This window comes from Microcaecilia unicolor, chromosome 13 (assembly GCF_901765095.1).
Source record: "Microcaecilia unicolor chromosome 13, aMicUni1.1, whole genome shotgun sequence".
Taxonomy (NCBI): domain Eukaryota; kingdom Metazoa; phylum Chordata; class Amphibia; order Gymnophiona; family Siphonopidae; genus Microcaecilia; species Microcaecilia unicolor.
In genome coordinates this window covers 77,779,079-77,802,086 of record NC_044043.1, presented here as the reverse complement: position 1 = coordinate 77,802,086, position 23,008 = coordinate 77,779,079, and the positions used below count along the sequence as shown (strand labels likewise).

Genomic DNA, 23,008 nt, shown 5'->3' with positions numbered 1-23,008 from the left:
ACTGAATGGACCGTACATGTCTTTATCTGCCGTCATTTACTATGTTACTATCAGGGGCATTTTTGAAAGAGAAGGGCGCCCATCTTCCGACACAAATCGGGAGATGGGTGTCCTCCTCTCAGGGTCGCCCAAATCGGCATAATTGAAAGCCGATTTTAGGCACCCTCAACTGCAGTCCGTTACGGGGATGACCAAAGTTGACGGGGCCGTGTTGGAGGCGTAGCGAAGGCGGAACTGGGGCGTGCTTAAGAGATGGGCGTCCTCGGCCAATAATGGAAAAAAGAAGGGCGTCCCTGACGAGCATTTGGTCGACTTTATTTGGTCCATTTTATTTCACGACCAAGCCTCAAAAGGTGCCCAAACTGACCAGATGACCACCAGAGGGAATCGGGGATGACCTCCCCTTACTCCCCAAGTGGTCACCAAACCCCTCCCACCCTAAAAAAAAGAATTAAAAAATGTTTTGCCAGCCTCTATGCCAGCCTCAAATGTCATACCCAGCTCCATGACAGCAGTATGCAGGTTCCTGGAGTAGGTTTAGTGGGTGCAGTGCACTTCAGGCAGGCAGACCCAGGCCCAACCCCCCTACCTGTTACACTTGTGCTGGTAAATGTGAGCCCTTCAAAACCCACCCGAAACCCACTGTACCGACATGTAGGTGCCCCCCTTCACCCCTTAGGGCTATGGTAGTGGTGTACAGTTGTAGGTAGTGGGTTTTGGGGGGGGGGGGGGGTTGGAGGGCTCAGCACCGAAGGTAAGGGAGCTATGCACCTGGGAGCAATTTGTGAAGTCCACTACAGTGCCCCCTAGGGTGCCCAGTTGGTGTCCTGGCATGTCAGGGGGACCAGTGCATTACGAATGCTGGCTCCTTCCATGAGCAAATGGCTTGGATTTGGTCGTTTTTGAGATGGGCGTCCTCGGTTTCCATTATCACCGAAAACCGGGGACGACCATCTCTAAGGTTGACCATCTGAACATTTAGGTCGACCATCTCTAAGGTCGACCTAAATGTTGAGATTTGGGCGTCCCCAACCAAATTATCGAAATGAAAGATGGACGCCCATCTTGTTTTGATAATAGCGGTTTCCCCGCCCCTTCACGGGATGTCCTGCGGGGACGCCCTCAGGAAAACTTGGGCGCCCCGTTCGATTATGTCCCTCCACGTTAACTTCAGATGTATTCAGGGGACTACTGTGGGAAGAGTTGCATGTTATGTACACACTTTACATGGGATAGCACTCAAATTTGCTCCCAAGCAGACTTAAATATTTATATCTTTAACCTAGGCACACTTTCTTCAGGATTTGTGCTAATATTTTTAAAAAATGCAGATCCTTCTTTAATTTTCATGCAGATGTGGATGAATGTTCTTTGAACAATGGGGGATGTGAACATATTTGCCAGAACTCGGTGGGTTCTTTTCATTGCAGCTGCCAGACTGGCTATCAGTTGGAAGACGAAAGGAGTTGCATACGTAAGTACATTGTACCACTTCACTCAGGTTTGCTTTTGACCAGTTCCTTCTTTATTTTCAAATTTTTATAGAATATTAATAATTTTCTTGAACTGTCGTCAAAGAAGTAAACATTTGTTTTCAGAGGTTTTTGATTTTCTACTTTCATGTTGTTTCTGGGTAAATCTGGGAGGAGTAACCTAATAGTGCAGTGGGCTTTGATCCTGGCAACCTGGGTTCAATTCCCACTGTAGCTCCTTGTGACCTTGGGCGAGTCACTTCACCCTCCATTGCCCCAGGTACAAAAAGATTGTGAGCCCTCTAGAGGCAGAAAAAGTACCTGCAGATAGGGGTCCTTTTACAAAGGCGCGCTGAAAAATGGCTTGCAGTAGTGTAGGTGCGGGTTTTGGGCACGCTCTGATCCATTTTTTAGCGCGCCTGTAAAAAATTGCCACTCGTCCATTTTGAGTCTGAGACCTTACCGCCAGCCGTAGACCTAGCGGTAAACAATCCGGGCGGTAATGACCTACGTGCATCAAATACCGCTTGGCACATGTCTGTTACGCGTGCCAGAAAATAAAACATATTTTTCAGACGCACATAGCAGACCCGCACCAAAATTGAAATTACTGCAAGAGCCTCACGGTAACTAGGCGATAACTCCAATTTGGCGAGCGTTCGGTGCGCGTAGGTGCCTACGCAGCTTAGTAAAAGGGACTCATAATGTGTACAGCACTTCATACATCTAATAGCACTGTAGTAGTACTTCCTGATTTTCTTAGAGAAACACCTTCGAACTGCTAAAATGCATCTTGTTTAGTCTTTAGAAAACGTTACGTGTAATACAAAGGTCTAAAGAAACATTACTACCTTGAAAAAAAGTGTCCCATATTCAGTATCAACCAAATGTTAATTTTTCACGTTTATTTTTTATTTTTTTTTCATTTTATTTCTTTTAATTTTTCTTTGTTTATTTCTTGTCTTGTAAAATGTGATCCTGATATTTCTGCTGACTGTTTACTTTTCTGCTTTTGACCGCTAAGCTCTTGAAGACCCTGTGTTTGTCCTGAATGCACACCATCATCTCCGTCCTACTCCACAAGTCCAGTTTGTGAAGGATGAGTTGATGAGGTTCTTTGATGAGGACTATGAGGAGGAAGAGGCTGAAGCAAGAGGAGAGCATACACTTAGTGAGAAATTTGGTAAGAACTCATAGCCATAGGCTGTGATGCAGAGTAGATATTGGATTCTCTGCGTGTAACGATATGTCATTGAAACAATGAAAGAATTATTCAAAGATGATCGTAACGAGCTTTAAAGATATCATACAGTAAGTCCTTTTTACTAATTGTAGATATTTGTAAAAGACCTTTTGGTTCATCAAACACAAATTCGACTGTTCCATCTTGTATTTAGTGTACGTTCAATTTTTCATGGAGAAAATCTACTCCAGCAGGTTAATCTTCCATGGGAAAGGTCATTGTACAAAACCCCGTTCTTTGAAGACCATCCTAAGCCAGTGGTTCCCAAACCTGGTCCTGAAGGCATCCCAACCAGTCAGGTTTTCAGGATATCCACAATGAATATTCATGAGAGATTTGCATGCAGTGCAGTGGAGGCAGTGCATGCAAATCTCTCTCTTGAATATTCGTTGTGGGTGTCCTGAAAACCTGACTGGTTGGGGTGCCTCCAGGACCAGGTTTGGGAACCATTGTCCTAAGCAGTCTTCATCAGTGAGATGACAATCTGTTCATCTCTAGTACAAACCAACATTCAGATGTTCTTCAAACCAGATAAGAGTTCATAAGTTCAGCATCTCTTGACCTTCCTAGGAGAGAAGAAACTGGACCTCTCTGAATGCTTTATTCCTGTGTGGGTTTATAAGTTCATTAGAAAAGGGAACCTGCTCCCAAGGCTTCCCTTGAAAATCTGGGGCCTGACAGAGAATTCAAATGCTTTTCTTTTATACCTGTGAACGTTGTGCTAAAGTATGTATAGTGAAATAAGCATAGGGTTTTCTGAAGTAAATATCCTTGTGTATTTTACTCTTCCCACCCCATTCCATCCTTCTTTTCAGTACTGTTAAAAGTATGTGTGCTTTTGTACAGTCCAGATTGGGGGGGGGGGGGGGAGGTAAACATTGGTAAACATATGCTTAGAAACTTTGGAAAATTGATCTGCCCATTCCAGATGTTTCTCTCAGAGATGATTTGCCAGTGGCATAGTCAAAGGATCAACCATAAAATTGACTTAAATCAAAAACAGGGGTTCTCATTGATGCAGTTCTATAAACATCTTCAAAAGTATTTTGTCAGCTTTTCAGTTTCTAAACAGAATGAAAATGTTGAAAAGCAGACTGCAGCCTTCCTACATTCCTTTCTTATTTTACTTTTCTTTTCATGGTTCCAGTTGTGTGCTCAAAGTATTATTTAATCTGTTGAGTGCCATCTTGTATGACTCATGGTCACAAATTGCTGTGTTCTTTTTGATCTGCTGATGCTTTTTTTCATTAGTTGTTAGGTTTTTTTTCAACCAGGGTTGAAATAACTGTATGTTATGTTATATTACATTTCTGTACCACTTCGTTGGACACAGACCAACCCAAATTGGTTTACAAGACTAAAAAGGAGGACACTAAAGCCCTTATTTGAAGAAGGGTCCTCCACATGTAAATAGTAGCTTATATGTATGTAGATTATCATATACGTGTAATAGGATTTTAGAACGTCATTGTTTACACATGGGATTCATGTCTAGATATTAAAGGGGCGTGGTGTGGGCAGGCTTAAACTACCAACCTGTATTTCCTGTTATACAGGAGAAATACACATCATCTGCAAAAATTTTAGATGTCAGCATCTACACCTACCTCAAGGCAGGTACAAGTGCTTATGTGAAAGGGCAGGTGTAAAGATCGAGGCCATCTCCCCCTCCTGATCACTCTTCCCACCCATCTTATTGACCATATTTCCCCTCTCCTCAAATCACATCACTGGCTTCCAATAGAACAATGCATAATTTTAGAAGTTCTTACCTTTAAAGCCTTCAGGATTGGTCTCCCACTCTACCTGTCATCCCTCACTATCCCTTACTCTCCTGCCCCCACTTCCTCTGTTCCCTAAATGATCAGAGCCTTGTTTTTTGCTGGCCCAACTCTCTGGAACACACTTCTTTAAAAAACTTAAATCATTCCTCAAGACCTGGCTCTTTCAATAAGCCTTCCCTTCCCCTTTAAGCTGAGTGCACTCGACTCTTTCACTGTGATCAGGCCTATTTTTATCCCAGTTTTCCCTCTCTTCCCTCCCCCTCATTTATTTTTGTCCTGCTTCTCTTTCTTTTGAATGTACGGTTGTCTTTATCTGTCCTATCAGTCATTGTAGTTCCTTTTCTATCTGCTTTTAAGTCTACTTGTTTTGCTTTTACCATTGCACACAGCTTTGAACTGCTGGTTAGGAAAAGTGGTATGTCAAATCCAAATACATAAATAAAATAAATAAAGGCCCTAACCTGACATCCTCTTGACATCAAAGACCCCAATCTGAACACTCCCCATCATCAAAAGACCCCAATTCGATCACACCCGACCTAGGTAACCCAACCCTCCTGGTGGAAGTAGTGGAGACAAACTGTATCTGAATTCAAGAAAGCTTGGGACAAGTACATAGGATCTTTAAAGGCGTGGAAGGGACAGTAGATAGCATGGATGGACAGACTGGACAAGCCATATGGTCTTTATCTGCCTTCATTTTTCTGTTATGTTTCTATGTAACCCGATCATTTCCTGATACCAAAGACCCCCCCATTACAACTCCCACTGAAATCTATACCCCTCTGTCGTGACCACCCTCCTAGCAGACCTCCTCCTCCCACCTTCCTGATTCTCTGGGGTCTCTGGTAGCCTAGCAAGAACAGGGACAATTACCAGTTACTCCTGTTCTTGAGAATCTTGTATTCAAAATGGCTTCTGAGACCCCTAGCAGTAATCTCAAGATACTACAGCTAGGGTCAGGATGCAAAATAAGGGGAGGGGTGGGAGGGTGTGCCGGAAGGGGAGTCATGAGGGTGTATGGATTTCAGGAGGACTGTAATGAATGGGGGGGGGTCTTTGATGGTGGGGGAGAGTGATTGGGTTGGACTGTGGTTGCCAGAGACTGATTGGATTGGAGTATGGTTGCCAGCAGGTGATCAGGATAGGGTCTTTGATGTCATGGGGGAAGGGTATTCAGATTGCACTCTTTGATGTTGATGGGTGCCGGGTTGGGGTCTTTGATGTCAGGGGTATTCAGATTGTGGTGTTTAATGTTGAATGGTGTTGGGTTGGGGTCTTTGATATCGGGGGGGGGGGGGGGTAATCAGTGGGTCAGGAGGTCTTATGCTTCTGGTAGGAGTGGATCCTGGGTATGCGATATTGGGAGCTGCTGTCATACATTTGGGGTAAAGCTGCATGTTTTTACATGTGTGTAGCTTTTTAAAATCGCAGCTCCTGCTGGACATTTTGAGGCATTAACATGCACTTCTGCATACCCTTATATGTATTTTACAAGAGGCTCGGAATTTGGCAGTTCATATCTCTACTTCCTATTAAATAACTCTACCCTATTCAGGCTGTCCTACTCTTGTATTATGGATGCCAGACTGTACTCAATGGTTTTGATATGCATATGACATTAACATGACAAAGAGTTGAATTTTTTCAAGTGTTTTACCTAATCCGTAGACACGTTTTTGAAGCAATACTATTGAAAAAGTTCAATTTATAGTCTAGCAGTGATTCAGTCTGTCTGTCTGTATCTGAGTTCCTGATAACTTCCGCAAACATTCACTGATCATGTCCAGAACTGGGGGTGAGGAGAAGGTGGCACATGATTCTAACAATGAAGTCAGTCTAATAAGGGTGAAATAATTTTCAATAAGGGTGAAGATGTGCTGGAAATAATTCTGTTTTATCAAGCAGCGGTGGTGGTGGGTGATTTTTATTGGCTCTTTAAAATTGCACAGCTCATGCTTAAAGAAAGAAGAACATCCCTGGGTTCGATTCCCACTTCAGGCACAGGCAGCTCCTTGTGACTCTGGGCAAGTCACTTAACCCTCCATTGCCCCATGTAAGCCGCATTGAGCCTGCCATGAGTGGGAAAGCGCAGGGTACGAATGTAACAAAAATAAAATAGATACTATTGGAGATTCTACATGGAATGTTGCTACTATTGGAGATTCTACATGGAATGTTGCTATTCCACTAGCAACATTTCCATGTAGAAGGCTGCGCAGGCTTCTGTTTCTGTGAGTCTGACGTCCTGCACATACGTGCAGGACATCAGACTCACAGAAACAGAAGCCTGCGCGGCCACATTGGTGATCTGCAAGGGCTGACTTCTACATGGAATGTTGCTAGTGGGACTCTGGGCAAGTCACTTAACCCTCCATTGCCCCATGTAAGCCGCATTGAGCCTGCCATGAGTGGGAAAGCGCAGGGTACAAATGTAACAAAAATAAAATAGATACTATTGGAGATTCTACATGGAATGTTGCTATTCCACTAGCAACATTCCATATAGAAGCCTGCGCAGCCACATTGGTGATCTGCAAGGGCCGACTTCTACATGGAATGTTGCTAGTGGAATAGCAATATTCCATGTAGAATCTTCAAATAGTAGCAACAGTAGAGGAGTGGCCTAGTGGTTAGGGTGGTGGACTTTGGTCCTGAGGAACTGAGTTTGATTCCCACTTCAGGCACAGGCAGCTCCTTGTGACTCTGGGCAAGTCACTTAACCCTCCATTGCCCCATGTAAGCCGCACTGAGCCTGCCATGAGTGGGAAAGCGCAGGGTACAAATGTAACAAAAAAAAAAAAAAGGGTCAGAGAGAGAAAACACTGGAAGACTTATGAATAAGAATATATTTCTCTTATCTCATTTTCTTCCTTTCTGCAGTGTGTTTGGATGGTACCTTTGGTCACGACTGCACCCTAACCTGTGATGATTGCCGAAATGGGGGAACATGCACGACTGAGCAGGATGCTTGTGAATGCCCAGAAGGCTGGACGGGAATTATATGCAATCAGAGTAAGTAGCATGGCGTGGGATGATTTACTCTATATTTTTGTTATTTTAAATATGTAATAAAATAAAACATCCTATTTAAGATCTAGTCGCACCATAGAATATCAGTTTTAAACTGTAGCTAAAATAAAACAAACACTTTATGTCCCTTGACATTGTTTTTTTGGGATATAATTGGGATATATTTTTTTTTTATAAAGGTTGCCTAAGTTGGCACACACCAAGCTAGACTGTGGTGTCAGAGTTCCATCTGAACCAGTCAATTGTCTTGCCAGCATTCTTTCCCCGTCCCCATTCCCGCCCTGCTGAACGTCAACTGCATACATTGGACTGCAAGAGAGCATTGGCCTTCTATCTGGAGCGGACACAGCCCCACAGAGAGTCCGCCCAAATGTTTGTTTCTTTTGATCCCAACAAGAGGGGAGTGGCTGTAGGGAAACGCACCATATCCAAACGCACCATATCTCTTTTTACCTTCCCGTTCAAAACAAAGCAAGCAAACCTATGAGCTGCTGCATCCAAGTTGTCATTCTTTATTGTTGGTAGCATTTTTTCATTTAATCTCACTTATATTTTTAAACATGCTGGCTTGTGCAGCATACAGATGTACAAAGAGGAAGTATAATAACGGAATAACTTTTCTTAGGTAGAATAGTAATTTGTTATAAATCGTAATCAGTGTGTCATTTGGAGTGGCTGGTTATAGGGACACCCTGACACTGTTATATTTGTGCAGAGAAAAAGTTGGAGACCTGTGTGGTTGGGTGGCGAAGATCTGCCTGGGGTGGGGGGGGGGGGGATGAAGATCGGTGTGGCCAGGAGGAGTGGGGGTGCTGCGAAAACTTGCTCGGACACGAAGGGTGCCGTGAACTGAAAAAGGTTGGGAACCACTGTTCTAGTAGGCCATTCTAAGAAATATATTGGGAAAATTCAAGAAGCACCACTCCCTCAGGAAACTGCATGAAAAGTGAGGACATTGGCATGTAATGTGTGAAGTTCTTGTGCCAGAAATGCAGAGAATGCCCTACCCTCTAACTTGTCTTATTGCAGCCTGCCCAGAGGGAACCTTCGGTAGGAACTGTACTTCTCTGTGCAGCTGTCAGAACGGAGGCAGCTGTGATCCGATAATGGGGAAGTGCCGCTGTCCACCAGGAGTCTTTGGAGAATTCTGTGAGGATGGTAGGTAAATGCCGTCAGGCCCATATTCAAAGAGGTTATGTTACCAGCGGTAGGTGCATATATAACTTCTCGCTCCATGTATTTACAGAACTCATGTGTGTGGTATTGGGCTAAAAAGATGACTGAATGGCCCAATATTATTTGTGTAATAAAGGACTGGGTTTGGGGTGGGGAAGAGTGGCCCAAAACCTTTTCCTAACAGAGATATTCCACTGCTACCCAGATAAACTTGTGCTTTTAGTTTAGGCCTGAACACGCATATTAATTTAAACACCAGCCATTATTGCAGTCCCCTCGTTGGCTGAAAATCTGTCCCTTTGTACGTAACAGAAAACAGACGGGAAAACAATGTACAAAATCCAAGGTAGATAACAAAACAGCAGATTGATAGTGTAAAAAAAGGGTCACCACGTAAAAAGCACAAATAAATAATTAAAAGCTTGACACAGCCGCATTTCTCCCTTTCCGAGGGTTCCATCAGAGGCTATAAAAACCAAGTGTATTTCAAAAGTATCAATAGCTGTGGTTTTGTAGTTAAGCTTTTACCATTAAGTGATACTTTCAATTATTTATTTGCTAGTAAAAAAGGCCCGTTTCTGACACACATGAAACGGGCGCTAGCAAGGTTATCATGTAATGGCGATTATGTTTTTAAGGGAACTGTTGAAGGTGAGTTGTGGTGCAAGTTCTGCGCTCGCCCGCTTCCCGCCACCCTGCTGGTTACGATGGAGTTTGAGCGGCGCAGGAGTCTGGACGTCAACGGCCAGTTGTGGCGCGAGTTTCTGCCTCGTGGCCATTCTGAGTTTGACACGGCGCTCATTAACGCGTACGGTGTACGGGCTTCAAGTTCCATGCCCCCCTCTCCTCTGAGTTCCAGGCCCCCCGCCTCCCTCCCTCCCTCTCTCTCCCTCTCCGAGCGGCAGTCCAACCTGCGCTGCCCGCCCTCTTCTACCAGTCCTCCGCCTGCCCCTCACCTTCCTGCGTGCCGCCCAGAATTTAAAAGTTCTTACCTCGGGGTCCGGCAGCAGCAGTGAAAGGCCATTTTTCAGCGCACCTTAGTAAAAGGACCCCTTATTGATTTCCGGTTGTCATAGAAATTCCAATGTACTGTTGTAGAGCATATCGCAATGCTATGGAGAGGAAAGAATTATTCAGGGTCCTTTTTACTAAGTTGTGGTAAGCATTAGCGCATGCTTACCTCAGCTTAAAATATTTTACTGCGGGGACGCACTCAGGTGTCCTGTGGTAAGTTTCAACTCAGGCCATGCTAACTACATGCAAAATGTTTTTTTTTAATTTTTTGTTGGGGGGCGGAGAGCAGGCATTCCTGTGCTAATCAGTTAGCACACCCGCATTACCACGCGCTAACTGGTTAGCGCAGGATTACCATGGGAGCTGTTACTGCCTACAAAATAAATCTCAGTTAAGTGCTGATGCGGTAATTCTTTTCAATGGCCACGCGCTATTAACAACATTAGCACCTGGCCATTAATAGGAAAAATAGAAAATCAGCAATTTTCCGGCTGCTGAAAAATGGCTTTAGCTTATAGGAAAACCCACATAAAGGCATGCTAAGGCCACTTTTTTCCTCAGCTTAGTAAAAGGATCCCTTAGAGTTATTTACATTTGAGCGCAATGGAATTAACAATAACGCTTCCAAAATGTATTGGTGGTGTGCATGTAAAAAAAGATGCATTTTTAAAAATTTCATCTTTTTCTGTTACGTTTCTGTCATTCTGGTACACGTTTGATGGTTTTGGAGACAATTTAAGACACCCTAAAATGACAGCATCACGTGTCATTATTTTCCAGTTTCGTTTTTTTTTTAACGATAGTGCATACCTTTGATAGCTTTTCTGGTCTTCCGTGTGTTGTCTGCTGCATTCACTGTCTCAATGGTGCTTGAGATTACGGCCTGCTTAGAAGTGGTCATATGATATCAAATCTTCTTCTGTCTTAGGTTGTCCAAAAGGATTTTTTGGGAAACACTGCAAAAAGAAGTGCAACTGTGCCAACAGAGGGCGATGCCACCGGATCTACGGCGCCTGCTTATGTGATCATGGCCTCTACGGGCGTTACTGTCACTTAGGTGAGTTCATATCGCACAACAGTGAACTTTTTGCACTGAAATGCCGTAGCAGTAAGCTATAGTATTTTTCCCTAATTTCCATGAGACTGTTAGGTGATCACTCAACATGTAATTGAACTCTGCAATTCGTTGCCAGAGAATGTAGTAAAGGTGGTTAGCACAGTGGGGTTTAAACAAGGAAAAGTCTATAAACCATTATTAAAATGGACTTGGGGAAACTCCACTTCTTATTTCCGGGATAAGCAGCATAAAATGTTTTGTGCTTTTTGGGGATCTTGCCAGGTATTTGTGACCTGGATTGGCCACCGTTGGAAACAGGATGCTGGACTTGAAGGACCTTTGGTCTGTCCCAGTATGGCAATACTTACGTAGGACAAAACAGTTCTGAGCCTTGCTTGCCTTACTGGTGTGGGATGCTTCTTCTTCCTTTTACTCTTTGGCCCAGATGCATTAAAGTCGTCGGTAATTCCCGTTCCCTACCGATTCCATAGCAAATCGGTTGGGAACGGGAATTCCCTAAGGAAAGGGAATGCAAATGAGCTACTCATTGTAGCTCCGTTGCATTCACCATTACCTCGGTAGCCAGTCTGAGAATCGGGACGTCCCATTCGATTATGCTCCTCTTCCAGGTCTCTTCAGCCAATCAAGCGCGTCTAGCTTGCTGGTGTCAGCTAAACACACTCTGATTGGCTGAAGAGACCTGGAAGAGGAGCATAATCGAAAGGGACGTCCCGATCAACTCGCATGTCCCCGATTCCCTTCTCCTCGCACAGCTACAGAAGGAGAGCAGCGCCGGGGAGACAAAACTAAAAAAAAAAAAAAAGGCGAAAAGACAAATAAAAGACGTCCCTCACAAGCGCAGGCAGAGTACGTCCATAAAGGACACCCCTCGCGTACGCTCGCTGCTTTTTTTGTTTCTTTTTTTACCTTTTTTGGGGGCCCTTTTCCTTTCCGATTCCCTCACAGAAGCCCCAACGAGAGGTGCAGACTCCCGTTAGGGTTCCCACGGTAGTGCAGCTCATTATAATAGCCTTTGGATAATTTGCATTCCGTTTCCGTTGCCTGCTACCGTGACAGGGAAAATGCCCTTAGTGCATGCCCCCGGTAAACTACTTGCGTTTTAAACTGGCTGGAACCAGTTTAAAACGCAAGTTGTGGGCTCGTTAGGTTTAATGCATCTGGCCCTTTGTTCCTCAGTTTGAATTGCAGATGTCTTGTAGCCAGTGATAATGGTCCTTGGAGAAAACCGAACTCTGCATCAAGTCAAGCAATGCTTCTATTTTGACCAACTTAAGAATTAACCAAAGATGCTGTGCTTGAGGTTTTTTTTTACAGGGATGTGCATTCAATAGTGCTCATTCGGTTCATTTACATAAGAACATAAGAATAGCCATACTGGGTCAGACCAATGGTCCATCTAGCCCAGTATCCTGCTTCCAACAGTGACCAATTCAGGTCACAAGTACCCGGCAGAAACCCAATTAGTAGCAACATTCCATGTAGAATCTCAAAGAATAGCAAGATTCCAAAATCCTAAAGAGTAACAAGATTCCGGAACCCCAAATAGTAGCAAGATTCAATGCTATTAATCCCAGGGTAAGCAATGTATGCCTGAAAGAAAGTGCACACAAACTCAGTTGGATATGCACAAACCTATAAATCCACATGCCAACAACATTTCTAACATATTGGTTTGTTTGTGTTTTTTGTTTTAATAAAAATAAATGTGTGAAATGAACTAGAAAAAGAAACCTGAAAACTGTGAAAGAAAGTGCACACAAACTCAGTTGGATATGCATAAACCTATTAATCCACATGCCAACAAAATTTCTAACATATTGTTTTTATTTTAAATAAAAATAAATGTGTGAAATGAACTAGAAAACGAAACCTGAAAACTGACTGAAAATTCAGGAAAATCTGAATGAATGGAAACCTTTTTGGATGTGCATATCCCTAGTATTCTACCTCTGATGGAAGATCTCTAAAACTGGTGCACCATGTCATCTTTAGATAATTCTTAGGGTGATCCTAATTTTTATTGTTTTGGGGGGGTTTTTTTGTCTTCTCTCTGACCTTTCCTCTTTGTCACTATTTAGCATGCCCAAAGTGGGCATTTGGCCCTGGATGCTCTGAAGAATGCCAGTGTGTACAACAAAACACCCTAGAGTGTGACAAAAAAGATGGCACATGCACATGCAAACCGGGCTACTATGGCAAACGATGTCAGACAAGTGAGTAATCCCAAAATATTATGGTTTAAAACAATTATGCAATCGGGTAAGGAGACAGTGAAGAGGCTGGAATTGTAGAGAGACAGCCATTATGCAATTGTGACCCCTACAGGTGAGGCTCAGGAAGTACTCTCTTCAGGTTTCAGAGGGAGCTATCAGCAAGCCTATGACATTTGGCAAAATAGCTGGGATGAAAAGGGAGGGGTGTGAAAACAAAGTAGGAGAAGTGAAAATTAACTGAGTGCAGGAGATTTCATTTATTAATTCTGCTATATCACTTTTACAAAAAAGCATAAAGCTGTGATGATAACGCAGAGAAAGTAAATAGATGTTTTGCAATAAAGAGAGAGATTTTAGGGGCAAAGTTCTCACAAAGGTTTCTTAGTATTTGAAATGAGGTGAAAGCAGGACTGGCTTGCAGGTTTCTTATGCTGAATCTGAAGAGCCCCGGGCTCTCCCTTGTTTAATAAAGATAGATTATCCACAGCTAGGATGATTTGATTAGTTAGACTGACCAACCAAGATGGAGACTCCCAGATAGCTGGTGCCTAATAGGAGGAACTGAACCTTGAGCCCTGAACCACCAGGAAGCACCTGATTGGAGGTTAATATTATGCCACAAACCCTGTATTTGATTGCAGATGGCATGCAGAGAGGGCTTGCTATACATGCATTACATCTTAGGAACCACAGAAGGAAATACGTTTGCCAAAATGCAAGTACTATGGTGAGAGTTAGCTGTAAATTTCAGAGACTTACTACTACTACTACTACTTAACATTTCTAGAGCACTACTAGGGTTACGCAGCGCTGTACAATTTAACAGAGAAGGACAGTTCCTGCTCAAAGGAGCTTACAACCTAAAGGACAAAATGTCAAGTTGGGGCAGTCTAGATTTCCTGAATAGAGGTATGGTGGTTAGGTGCTGAGATCAAACTCCACATCCTCTGTCTCAGGAGGAAGGTTCATTACTATCATGGTGTGCACAAAATAATTAGGATATTTTCCCCAGGAGAGACCCTTATTCTTACTATGAGCCATGCGTTTAACAAATTTATAAACCGCTGTCCTGGTTCATCACAGATCACCTAAGTTGATGTAGGAGTATGCAGGGGGAGAATGCCATTTCTTTATTCAGCTTCTTTCTCCTTTTACTTGGTCTTCATTTTGAGTCATTATTTAGTGCATATAAATGCATGTTTTACATACATAATGCACAGAATCAACTTATGTGTGTAAAAAAAATTAACATGCAAAAACAGATGAAGTGGAAACAATTGTGTGTCCTTACTGAAATATGAAACGAAAGATCAGTGGCTTAGCAAGGGCGGAGCGGTCCGCCCTGGGTGCACGCTGCTGGAAGGTGCAGAGAGCAGCCGCGTGCCTGTCGGCTCCGCTGGTTCCCTGCTCCCTCTGCCCCGGAACAGGTTACTTCCTGTTCCAGGGCAGAGGGAGCAGGGAGCCAGTGGAGCCGACAGGCGCGCGGCTGCTCTCTGCACCCTCCAGCAGCCAAGCATGCACCCGGGGGGGGGGGCTTGATGCGCCAGGGAGGGGGGTGTCATTGCACTGGGGGGGGGGGGGACATTGCGCCGGGGGGGAGACTTGATGCGCCGGGGAGGGGGGTGTCATTGCGCTGGGGTGGGGTGGGGTGTTGTGCTGCACCCTGGGGGGACGGACACCACTGCACCTGGGGGGGGGGGGGTGCAGCGGTGATCCGCCCCGCGTGGCAGCCGATCTAGGATCACCACTGCGAAAGATCTAAAATTACAGGAACTGTTTTTGCTTATTTGTTATCAAGAAATTTCTTGTTTGTCCAATGTCGGCTGTTACTTTCTGATGGTAAATGCCCTGTTCTGGGAGGCCAGTCTGCCCATTGGTTTAGAATTTCTGTTGATCTGTTATGCTTTGTTTTCTTCTGTTTTCTGGGGGAGGTAGAATGCAGTGCTGGCTACTATGGTGTTGGCTGCAGGAATAAATGTGTCTGCCAGCTGGGGGTGTCATGTGATCACGTGAGCGGACAGTGCCTGAAGCAGTGCTCAGAAGGCTTCCATGGAGTGAACTGTGATCAAGGTACTGTAAATCCTCTGAACAGATTTACACAGTGTGGGCTGGATTCTATATAAGGCATATTTTCTATTTTCTACCTTGGGATCCTTACCCGGCGGTAATTGGCAGTTGGCGCTGCACGCTTACCACTCAGTTAGCATGTGAGACCTTACTGCTAAGTCAATGGGTGACATTAAGGTCTCAGGCCAAAAATGGACGCGCGCTGGTTTTCATTTTGCCGCACGTCCATTTTCCGGCACATTGAAAAATCCCCTTTTTTTCCAGGCGCGCTCAGGAAATGGACCAGCACAGGCCACTTTTGGTTGTGCCTCAGTAAAAGGGTTCCCCAATGAATTAAAAATTCTGTTGGAAAATATTTAGAAAATGAGCTGCACATATAACAAAAAATCTAACAAAAATATAGGCATAAGATCAATAAATATATAAAAACAATAAAATATTAAAAAATTATAAATATCAATAGACCATTCGAAATTACCGAGATAAAAAATATATCGGTGACAGGTGTGTGCAGTATGTCAGTTAAAACATTGCATCATGAAAATACATCATGGAGTTCATAGATCCACTACGATAACTAAAGTGATCAAAGTAGGATCATCTTAGATGATGATAACTAATAAAAGAAATTCAAAGGGGGCAAGTAAAAAAGGGGAGAAAAGACAAATAAGTAAATAACTGAGAGGCCCTTTTACAAAGTCATGGGAGGGCTAACGCGCAGGTAGCAAGCACCAAATCGGCACTACCACCAGGGTAGCGCATGCGCCCGACGGTAATTACAAGTTTGGTGTGTGCTGAATCCCATACTAGAAAATAATTTTCTAATTTCTACTGCGGGGGGGGGGGGGGGGGGGGGGGGGGGGGGCGTTCCCAGCGGTAATTGGCAGTGCGGTCACCTCAGGTGCTACATGATTACCGAGAAAGTAGCACATGAGCCCTTACTGCTAGGTCAATTGATGGCGGTAAGGGCTCAGGCTGAAAATAGGCATGCGCTAATTTTAATTTTACCGACGCCCATTTCCCAGCCACTGTAAAAAAAAATATATATATGGTCCAGCATGCGCCAAAAAGACATGCCCACATTACCACTTTTTACCACGGCTTTGTAAAAGAAACCCTCGATGAGTAAATCAATGAAATCCACCGTATAGTGTCCAATGTTCCCGTAATAAGCCATATGGGAACAGATTGATGGGAACATTGGACACTAAAGGGTTAAAACAGCAAAGCCTATGTTAAGTGCCTGGAGTAAAACAGCTCCTGTGGTGACTTAGACAAAACTATTCAGCTATAAAAGTGAAAAGGATATCCACATTAGTAACAGCATAAAGTCTCAGGGAGTTTCAGCAGTACCATCTGAACAGTGTATGAACCAGTGGCATAGCCGTTGGGGGTCTGGGCCCCAGTTTGGATTGAGGGCCTCCCAAGGTCTGCTGGTTTGGCTGGCAGGGGTCCCTAAGCCCCACCAGCAGCGGCATAGCAAGGGTGGGGCGGTGGGGGCGGTCCGCCCCGGGTGCACGCTGCTGGAGGGTGCAGAAAGCAGCCGCACGCCTGTCGGTTCCACTGGTTCCCTGCTCCCTCTGCCCCGGAACAGGTTACTTCCTGTTCCGGGGCAGAGGGAGCAGGGAGCCAGTGGAGCCAACAGGCGCGCGGCTGCTCTCTGTACCCTCCAGCAGCCAAGAATGCACCTGGGGGGGGGGGGGCTTGATGCGCCGGGGGGGGGGGAGTCATTGCGCCGGGGGTGCGGGGTGTCGTGTTGCACCCTGGGGGGACAGACGCCGCTGCACCCGGGGGGGGGGGGGTGCGCAGCGGGTGGCAGCTGACCTAGGATCCCCACTGCCCACCAGCAGAAGCTTTCCTACGGCGATTTTTGCTGCTGTGCTGCCTGGGCTTCTTTCCCCCTCCCGCGTGTGCATGCTCACTTTTATTGTCTAAATTTCGGTACTCTTAACTGCAGAGGCAGTCTGTAAGGATATTCGCAGGTACTATCCGGATAGTGCCTCTGAATATCCTAGTCGGTGGCACATCCAGACAGCAGGTACTGTTATCCGCATAAATGCTTTTGAGTATTGACCAGTTGATTTTCCTTGCCAATGACTATGAGCAAGGACAAGTGTTAAGCCTGAGCAATTCTCAGCATGCAAGCTAGTGTTCTGACGCCGTGACTTGTCTGCTCACTTGGGTTCAATGGCCGGACCCAGATCCTTTCATATCGCATATTGCTGGACATTTTCTTGGCTTTGCTTACTTTACATAGATAATGTATTTTTTAAAGGAGAAAGGAAGCTGGTGGGAGCTCTTAATTGTCCAAAGAAAACAAGAGGCAAACTTACCAGTTTCAGTAGAAACAAGTAGAACAGATGAGCAGCGAACAAGGCAGTTTGGCCTAAATCATGTTATTTAAATTGTCATTACAAAAGGTGATAAAGATACAAAGGTCCAGATTTCATCACATGACCATGAACCCAGAACGGCCGATATTCAGAAGCATTTAGGGACTCTTTTACTAACCTTTGGTAAAAAGTGCGCTAGTGTGGGCGCATGAAATTGGCAAGCGCTGGGCCGTTTTAAAAAGGCCTTTTTTAAACGGGGCAGTAAAAATGGCTGTGCGCTAATATTAAAAGTAGCGTGTGGCTATTTACTGCCTGAGCCCTTACCACCACCTATTTACTTGGCGGTAAGGGCTCACGCGCTACTCGTGCAGTAATCAGGCAGCGCACAGCAGTGTGGCTGCACTGCCGATTGCCGCCGGGAACACCCCCCACGGTAGAAAATAGAAAATTATTTTCTACCGCGGACTGGGCGCCCACGCTACCCCAGCGGTAGTGTTGATTTGGCTCATGCTACCCACGCGCTAGCCCTACTCCTAAACTACACCAGACACAATTTTGTATTGAAACTCTTTTATTTTGCCTGTTTTATTTACACCCTAATTACTGATAATCATACCCTGTCCTGATACCATTATGTTATGTTGTTATCCACTTACCCACTTCTTAATCAACATAATTTTCGTATGAACCTTAATAGCAATAATTCTGAACTTCTTCTCCGTTAATATGATTGCCATAATATTCCTATGCACCTTATCTGTTATATATACTCTGATTCTCTATTCCATCAATGTGATTGTAGTAGTTGTATTATATTGTAAGCCACGTTGAGCCTGCAAATGGGTGGGGAAATGTGGGATTACCGCATTACCGCTCAATTTAAAAACAATATACAAACTAACTTTCGCAAGTCTCTGAAGACCCACCTCTTCAACAAGGCATACCACAAAGATCAACAATTATAAATGAAACACATCTCCACACTACCTATAATCAGAACTGTTTCTATTTTTCTTATACCTGCTTGTTAATTACTATTAAGTCATCCATGTTCTCCATGTAACACAAATTGTTATCTTCCAATATATTATCTACCAAAAACGATACATTGTAAGCCACGTTGAGCCTGCAAATAGGTGGGAAAATGTGGGATACAAATGCAATAAATAAATAAATAAATATAAATACAGCAAAATAAATAAATACCGCAGTTAAATGCCCTCAAGCAGGCTGTCCGTCAATGTTCAGCAGGGGATAACCAGGTACCTCCTGCTGAATATCACCATCTAGTGGTTAGCCGGTTGTATTTCACGTTATAACCAGCTGTCTCCCAGTTTTTAGCCGTGGGTTTGGCGGCCATCTTTGGCCACATGTATAGGTGTATAGGTTTAAACTTAACAGGCCAAGCCAATATTCAGTGCTGGCCAGTTAGGTTTATAATGGCCAAAAATAGGCCTGCTATTTGGGTGGCCCGATTTGGCCGCCAAACTTAGCTGCTGACGCGCTGAATATTCACGGCTAGCTAGCTGTATCACGCATAGTGGCAATGCTTTCACTGACGCTGCTGCGACCGTCAGAGCCTTGGAGGTAAAAGGTTTAAAGGCCTCGGCGCGGAGCTCAGGTAAGCGGTGCGATGGTAAGCACCGCGGCGGTGCCCTTCAGAGGTCAGCGCCCCCCTGCGGTGCTTACCCCGCTTACCATATTGGCACGGCCCTGCAGGAGCCGTTCCTGGCTGGTTAAATAGCGTTGAATACCGGGGGCATAGAACATTGTAAGCTGTGCATTTAAGTATTAACATTTACACTTGCATTTTACATGGCATAAGTGAAAATACCTAAATGCTGGCATGAATATTCCAATTTGGAGTGGAGGAGTGGCCTAGTTTTGCATGTGTGAAATTGACACGGCTGGGAAAAAAAGGCTTTTTTATTGGGACAGTAAATGGCCGTTTGCTAAAAGTAAATGTAGTGTGTGGCTGTATACTGCCTGAGCCCTTACCGCCACCCATTGATCTAGGGGTAAGGGCTCATGCACTACTCGCATGGTAATTGTACAGCACGTGCCCATGTGGCCAGTAACTGGTTAGCACACAGATAACGATTGAGTCCTTACCGCCTCATCGTGGTGGCGGTTAAGTGCACATGCATTAATTTTTTTTTTAATGGCCACGTGCTAATGAAAACATTGGCACAAGACCATTAATGCGAAAAATGGAAAGTCGGCCATTTTACAGCTACGGTAAAAATGGCTTTAGCACACAAAAAGCCCATGTAAGGGTAGACTAAGACCATTTTTTACTGCAGCATAGTAAAGGGACTGCTCAAGTAGCCTCCTAGGCATGTAACAGCCTGTATGGTTCATTGATACCCAGAAGTATGAAATACGCAAATATACTTTCGAATATGGTAGTGCAAATGCTTAAATGGTACCTACAGACATTTCATTTTTAAATATTTCGAGCTAAGCTACATCTTTTACAGCACATTTTAATTTGAAAGCTTAAAATTGCGTGCACAATTTAATTACATAATGAGCCAATTAGTGCCAGTAATTGGCTTTTTAACAAGCAATTATTGGCACTAATTAGATTTAATTAGAACGTTACATATGTAAATTTAGGTGCGGCCCAAAAAAGGGGGTGTGGAAATGGGGAGGGTCATGGGCATTTTGGGGCGTGTGGTTTTGTGTTACGCGTGTAATTATAGAATATGAGGGCACCGTGTGCAAATTTAGATGCAGGCATTTACACCATCTTAATTTATGTGTGACCTCTGGGCTTATTCTAACTTTAAGCATGGTTTATAGAATAATGCTTTTACAGCACTGATATTTTAGGGGCCATATATTTTGTTTTTTTATTTAGATTTTGCTCACACCTTTTTTTTAGTAGTAGCTCAAGGTGAGTTACATTCAGGTACACTGGATATTTTTCTGTCCCAATCTAAGTACCTGAGGCAATGGAGGGTTAAGTGACTTGCCCAAGATCACAAGGAGCAGCAGTGGGATTTGAACCAGCCACCTCTGGATTGCAAGACCGGTTCTTTAACCACTAGGCCACTCCTCCATTAGCAACATTCTGTGTAGAATCTCAAATAGTAGCAACATTCCATGTAGAATCTCAAATATTTATTTAGATTTTGTTCACACCTTTTTCAGTAGTAGCTCAAGGTGAGTTACATTCAGGTACACTGGATATTTCTCTGTCCCAGGAGGGCTCTGATAAGATATAATAAGATACAATCTAAGTTTGTACCTGAGGCAGTGGAGGGTTGTGATTTGCCCAGGATCACAAGAAGCTGCAGTGGGATTTGAACCGGCCACCTCTGGATTCTAGACCTTATAATATAGATTGATGTAGATCTATTTAATGTGACATTTTTACTCACCTTTTACCTGGGGAAAAATGTAATATCACTATATTCCAGCTGCCCCATGAGTCAATCTTTTTGTCTGTACAATATCTGAACGTCCTTGTGTGCGTATAGTAAAATAATACTATATATCACATCTGTTAAAGAAATAATTTTGGTCCCAATGTTTCCTCTTATTTTTCTGTAGAGTGCCCTGATGGAACATTTGGGATGAACTGTTCAAAATCTTGTTCCTGTGAAGGGGCTCCCTGTGACCGGATCACTGGTCTGTGCCTGTGTGCTGCTGGTAAAACGGGAGCGAACTGTGACAGAGGTAAGACATTGGGCAGTTTCAGGAATACATTGCTAGGAGAAATTTTCAAAATAGTGGTTAAATCACAGATCTATTGGTTGGGAAGATTTATTTACTATCAAGAATTCCCACTCTGCCCCTGATTTTAACTCTATTTTCATAGAAGGATATTGGCTCCCTGTATCATATCTAATCCCGTTTAAAGTTCTCATGATTGCGCGCCAGGCCTTCTACTGAGGCTTCCCTTCATTCCTGAACAGTTTGCTCATTTCGTATATCCCCTACCCTTAGACTTTTCTCATCTCAGTGTAACCTTGTTACCATTCCCCCCACACTTGATTTTCTGCCTTGACCAAACCCACCGGATTTGACGAAGATCTGAATTTCCTATCACATTACAACACACGTGTACAAATAAAAACAGAAGAAAGTCTGCTAGAGACATTAACACAGAGAGGCAGAAGTCTTATACTAAATACTTTATGATTTGAATATTAAACGGCTTTTATCAGGGACAACTACACAGGGGGGTATATATATATATATGGAAACATGCACACACACTAAAATGAACATGGTCCTGAGGTGGGGAGGGTGGGAGGTGGAATGGGGGGGGAGGGTAGGGGAACCAGGGGGGGGGAGGAATTGTAAAAAAATAAACAAGTGAACGTTTATTGCTATGGGATACTACTAATAAATGGTTGTATTATGCTCTATGTACCATGTGAGACATGTTAGCCGTTAAATACTTTTGTATGGCTGTGTTTATTTGTTAATAAAAAACTTTTATAAACTAAAAACAGAAGAAAACTATCTTCACAAAAATCAACAATACACAAAACAGCGAAGGTGACTGTAAAAAATGAGGTAAACAAAAATGATGAAAAATGAAGACGGTACTCCGATGGTGAAGATTTAAAAAAATGTATTAATCGTAAAATATATACAAAATAGGGGAGAACAGGACTCGACACAGCCGTGTTTCGGCCAGCAAGGCTTGCGTCAGGAGTCTTCTCACCACATCGGTTATCTTTCCCTGTTTTTACATCGGATATATTAAACCTTATTAAAACGTAGGGTAGAGTTTATGTGTTAGATTAAATTGAACGCGTCTTTAAAAGCAAGACTCCGGTTGTCTCTCCAGAGAACTAGTCGTATTAGAAAATGCTTAAAGCATTATAAACCCGAGAGGCTACAATAAGCGTCTCGCATCTGTGAAATCACATATTTGCATGTCATTAACATGTTTATGTACTGTAGTACATTGGCTTCGGTGCCCGTGGGATCCATCCCCTCTGTTCTCACACAAATTACCAATGTGTGGCCAAAGATTTCTCAATCAAGAGCAATTAAAATAGAAATCAAGCCACAGAAAATGTCTGCCCAGTTATACTCCAGAGGTTAATGAGCCCTTTCCTAATTCCCAGAGAGTTATCAGAGCCAGTCCCCGGGTCATTAGCAGACAACTGGAATCTCAGCAAATCCAGACTTCAAAGTCATCCAACTTATCTTAGCTGGTTTCTGCTAAGAGTTATTAAATATATTTTTCACTATGCGTTCTGGGTAGAAGGACTGTGCTCCCACATTTATCTATCCTGATGGCTGATGGTTGTGCTTCTGTAAAATGCAGTGCGCTTCCATTTGCTGAAACTTGCTGCTGTGTTTTAATCCAGTGACTTATTGTGGCTTTCAAGGAAATGCATGGTCCTGACAGTTGAATTTGGCTGATCTGAATGTCATCTTCGCTCAGTGTAGATATATGTTGGGTTTATGTGCTTGAACAACAAGATGTTCTGTGTATCATTTGCTATGGTTCTTGGGCCTGAATTTAGGCGTAGGCGTTAGGCAACTTTTTGACCGGTAAAATTTCATAGACGCCAGTCGTCACCACTGCCGTGCCTCCATTATTGCCCAATGGTGCTTGTCCTAGTG

The 23,008-nt window shown here is 43.8% G+C and overlaps 1 protein-coding gene across 2 annotated transcripts in view; it reads left to right on the top strand.

The window, feature by feature from the left end:
* The window catches only part of MEGF6 (multiple EGF like domains 6), a 458,871-nt gene that overhangs the window by 376,456 nt on the left and 59,407 nt on the right, over positions 1-23,008 (top strand). For both annotated transcript variants that reach the window (XM_030185804.1, XM_030185805.1), the window contains 8 exons: positions 1,355-1,474; positions 2,497-2,655; positions 7,383-7,514; positions 8,562-8,690; positions 10,651-10,779; positions 12,879-13,013; positions 14,949-15,083; positions 20,972-21,097. In XM_030185804.1, the coding sequence (XP_030041664.1) occupies positions 1,355-1,474; positions 2,497-2,655; positions 7,383-7,514; positions 8,562-8,690; positions 10,651-10,779; positions 12,879-13,013; positions 14,949-15,083; positions 20,972-21,097 (1,065 nt within the window). The remainder of the gene's footprint in view (positions 1-1,354; positions 1,475-2,496; positions 2,656-7,382; positions 7,515-8,561; positions 8,691-10,650; positions 10,780-12,878; positions 13,014-14,948; positions 15,084-20,971; positions 21,098-23,008) is intronic.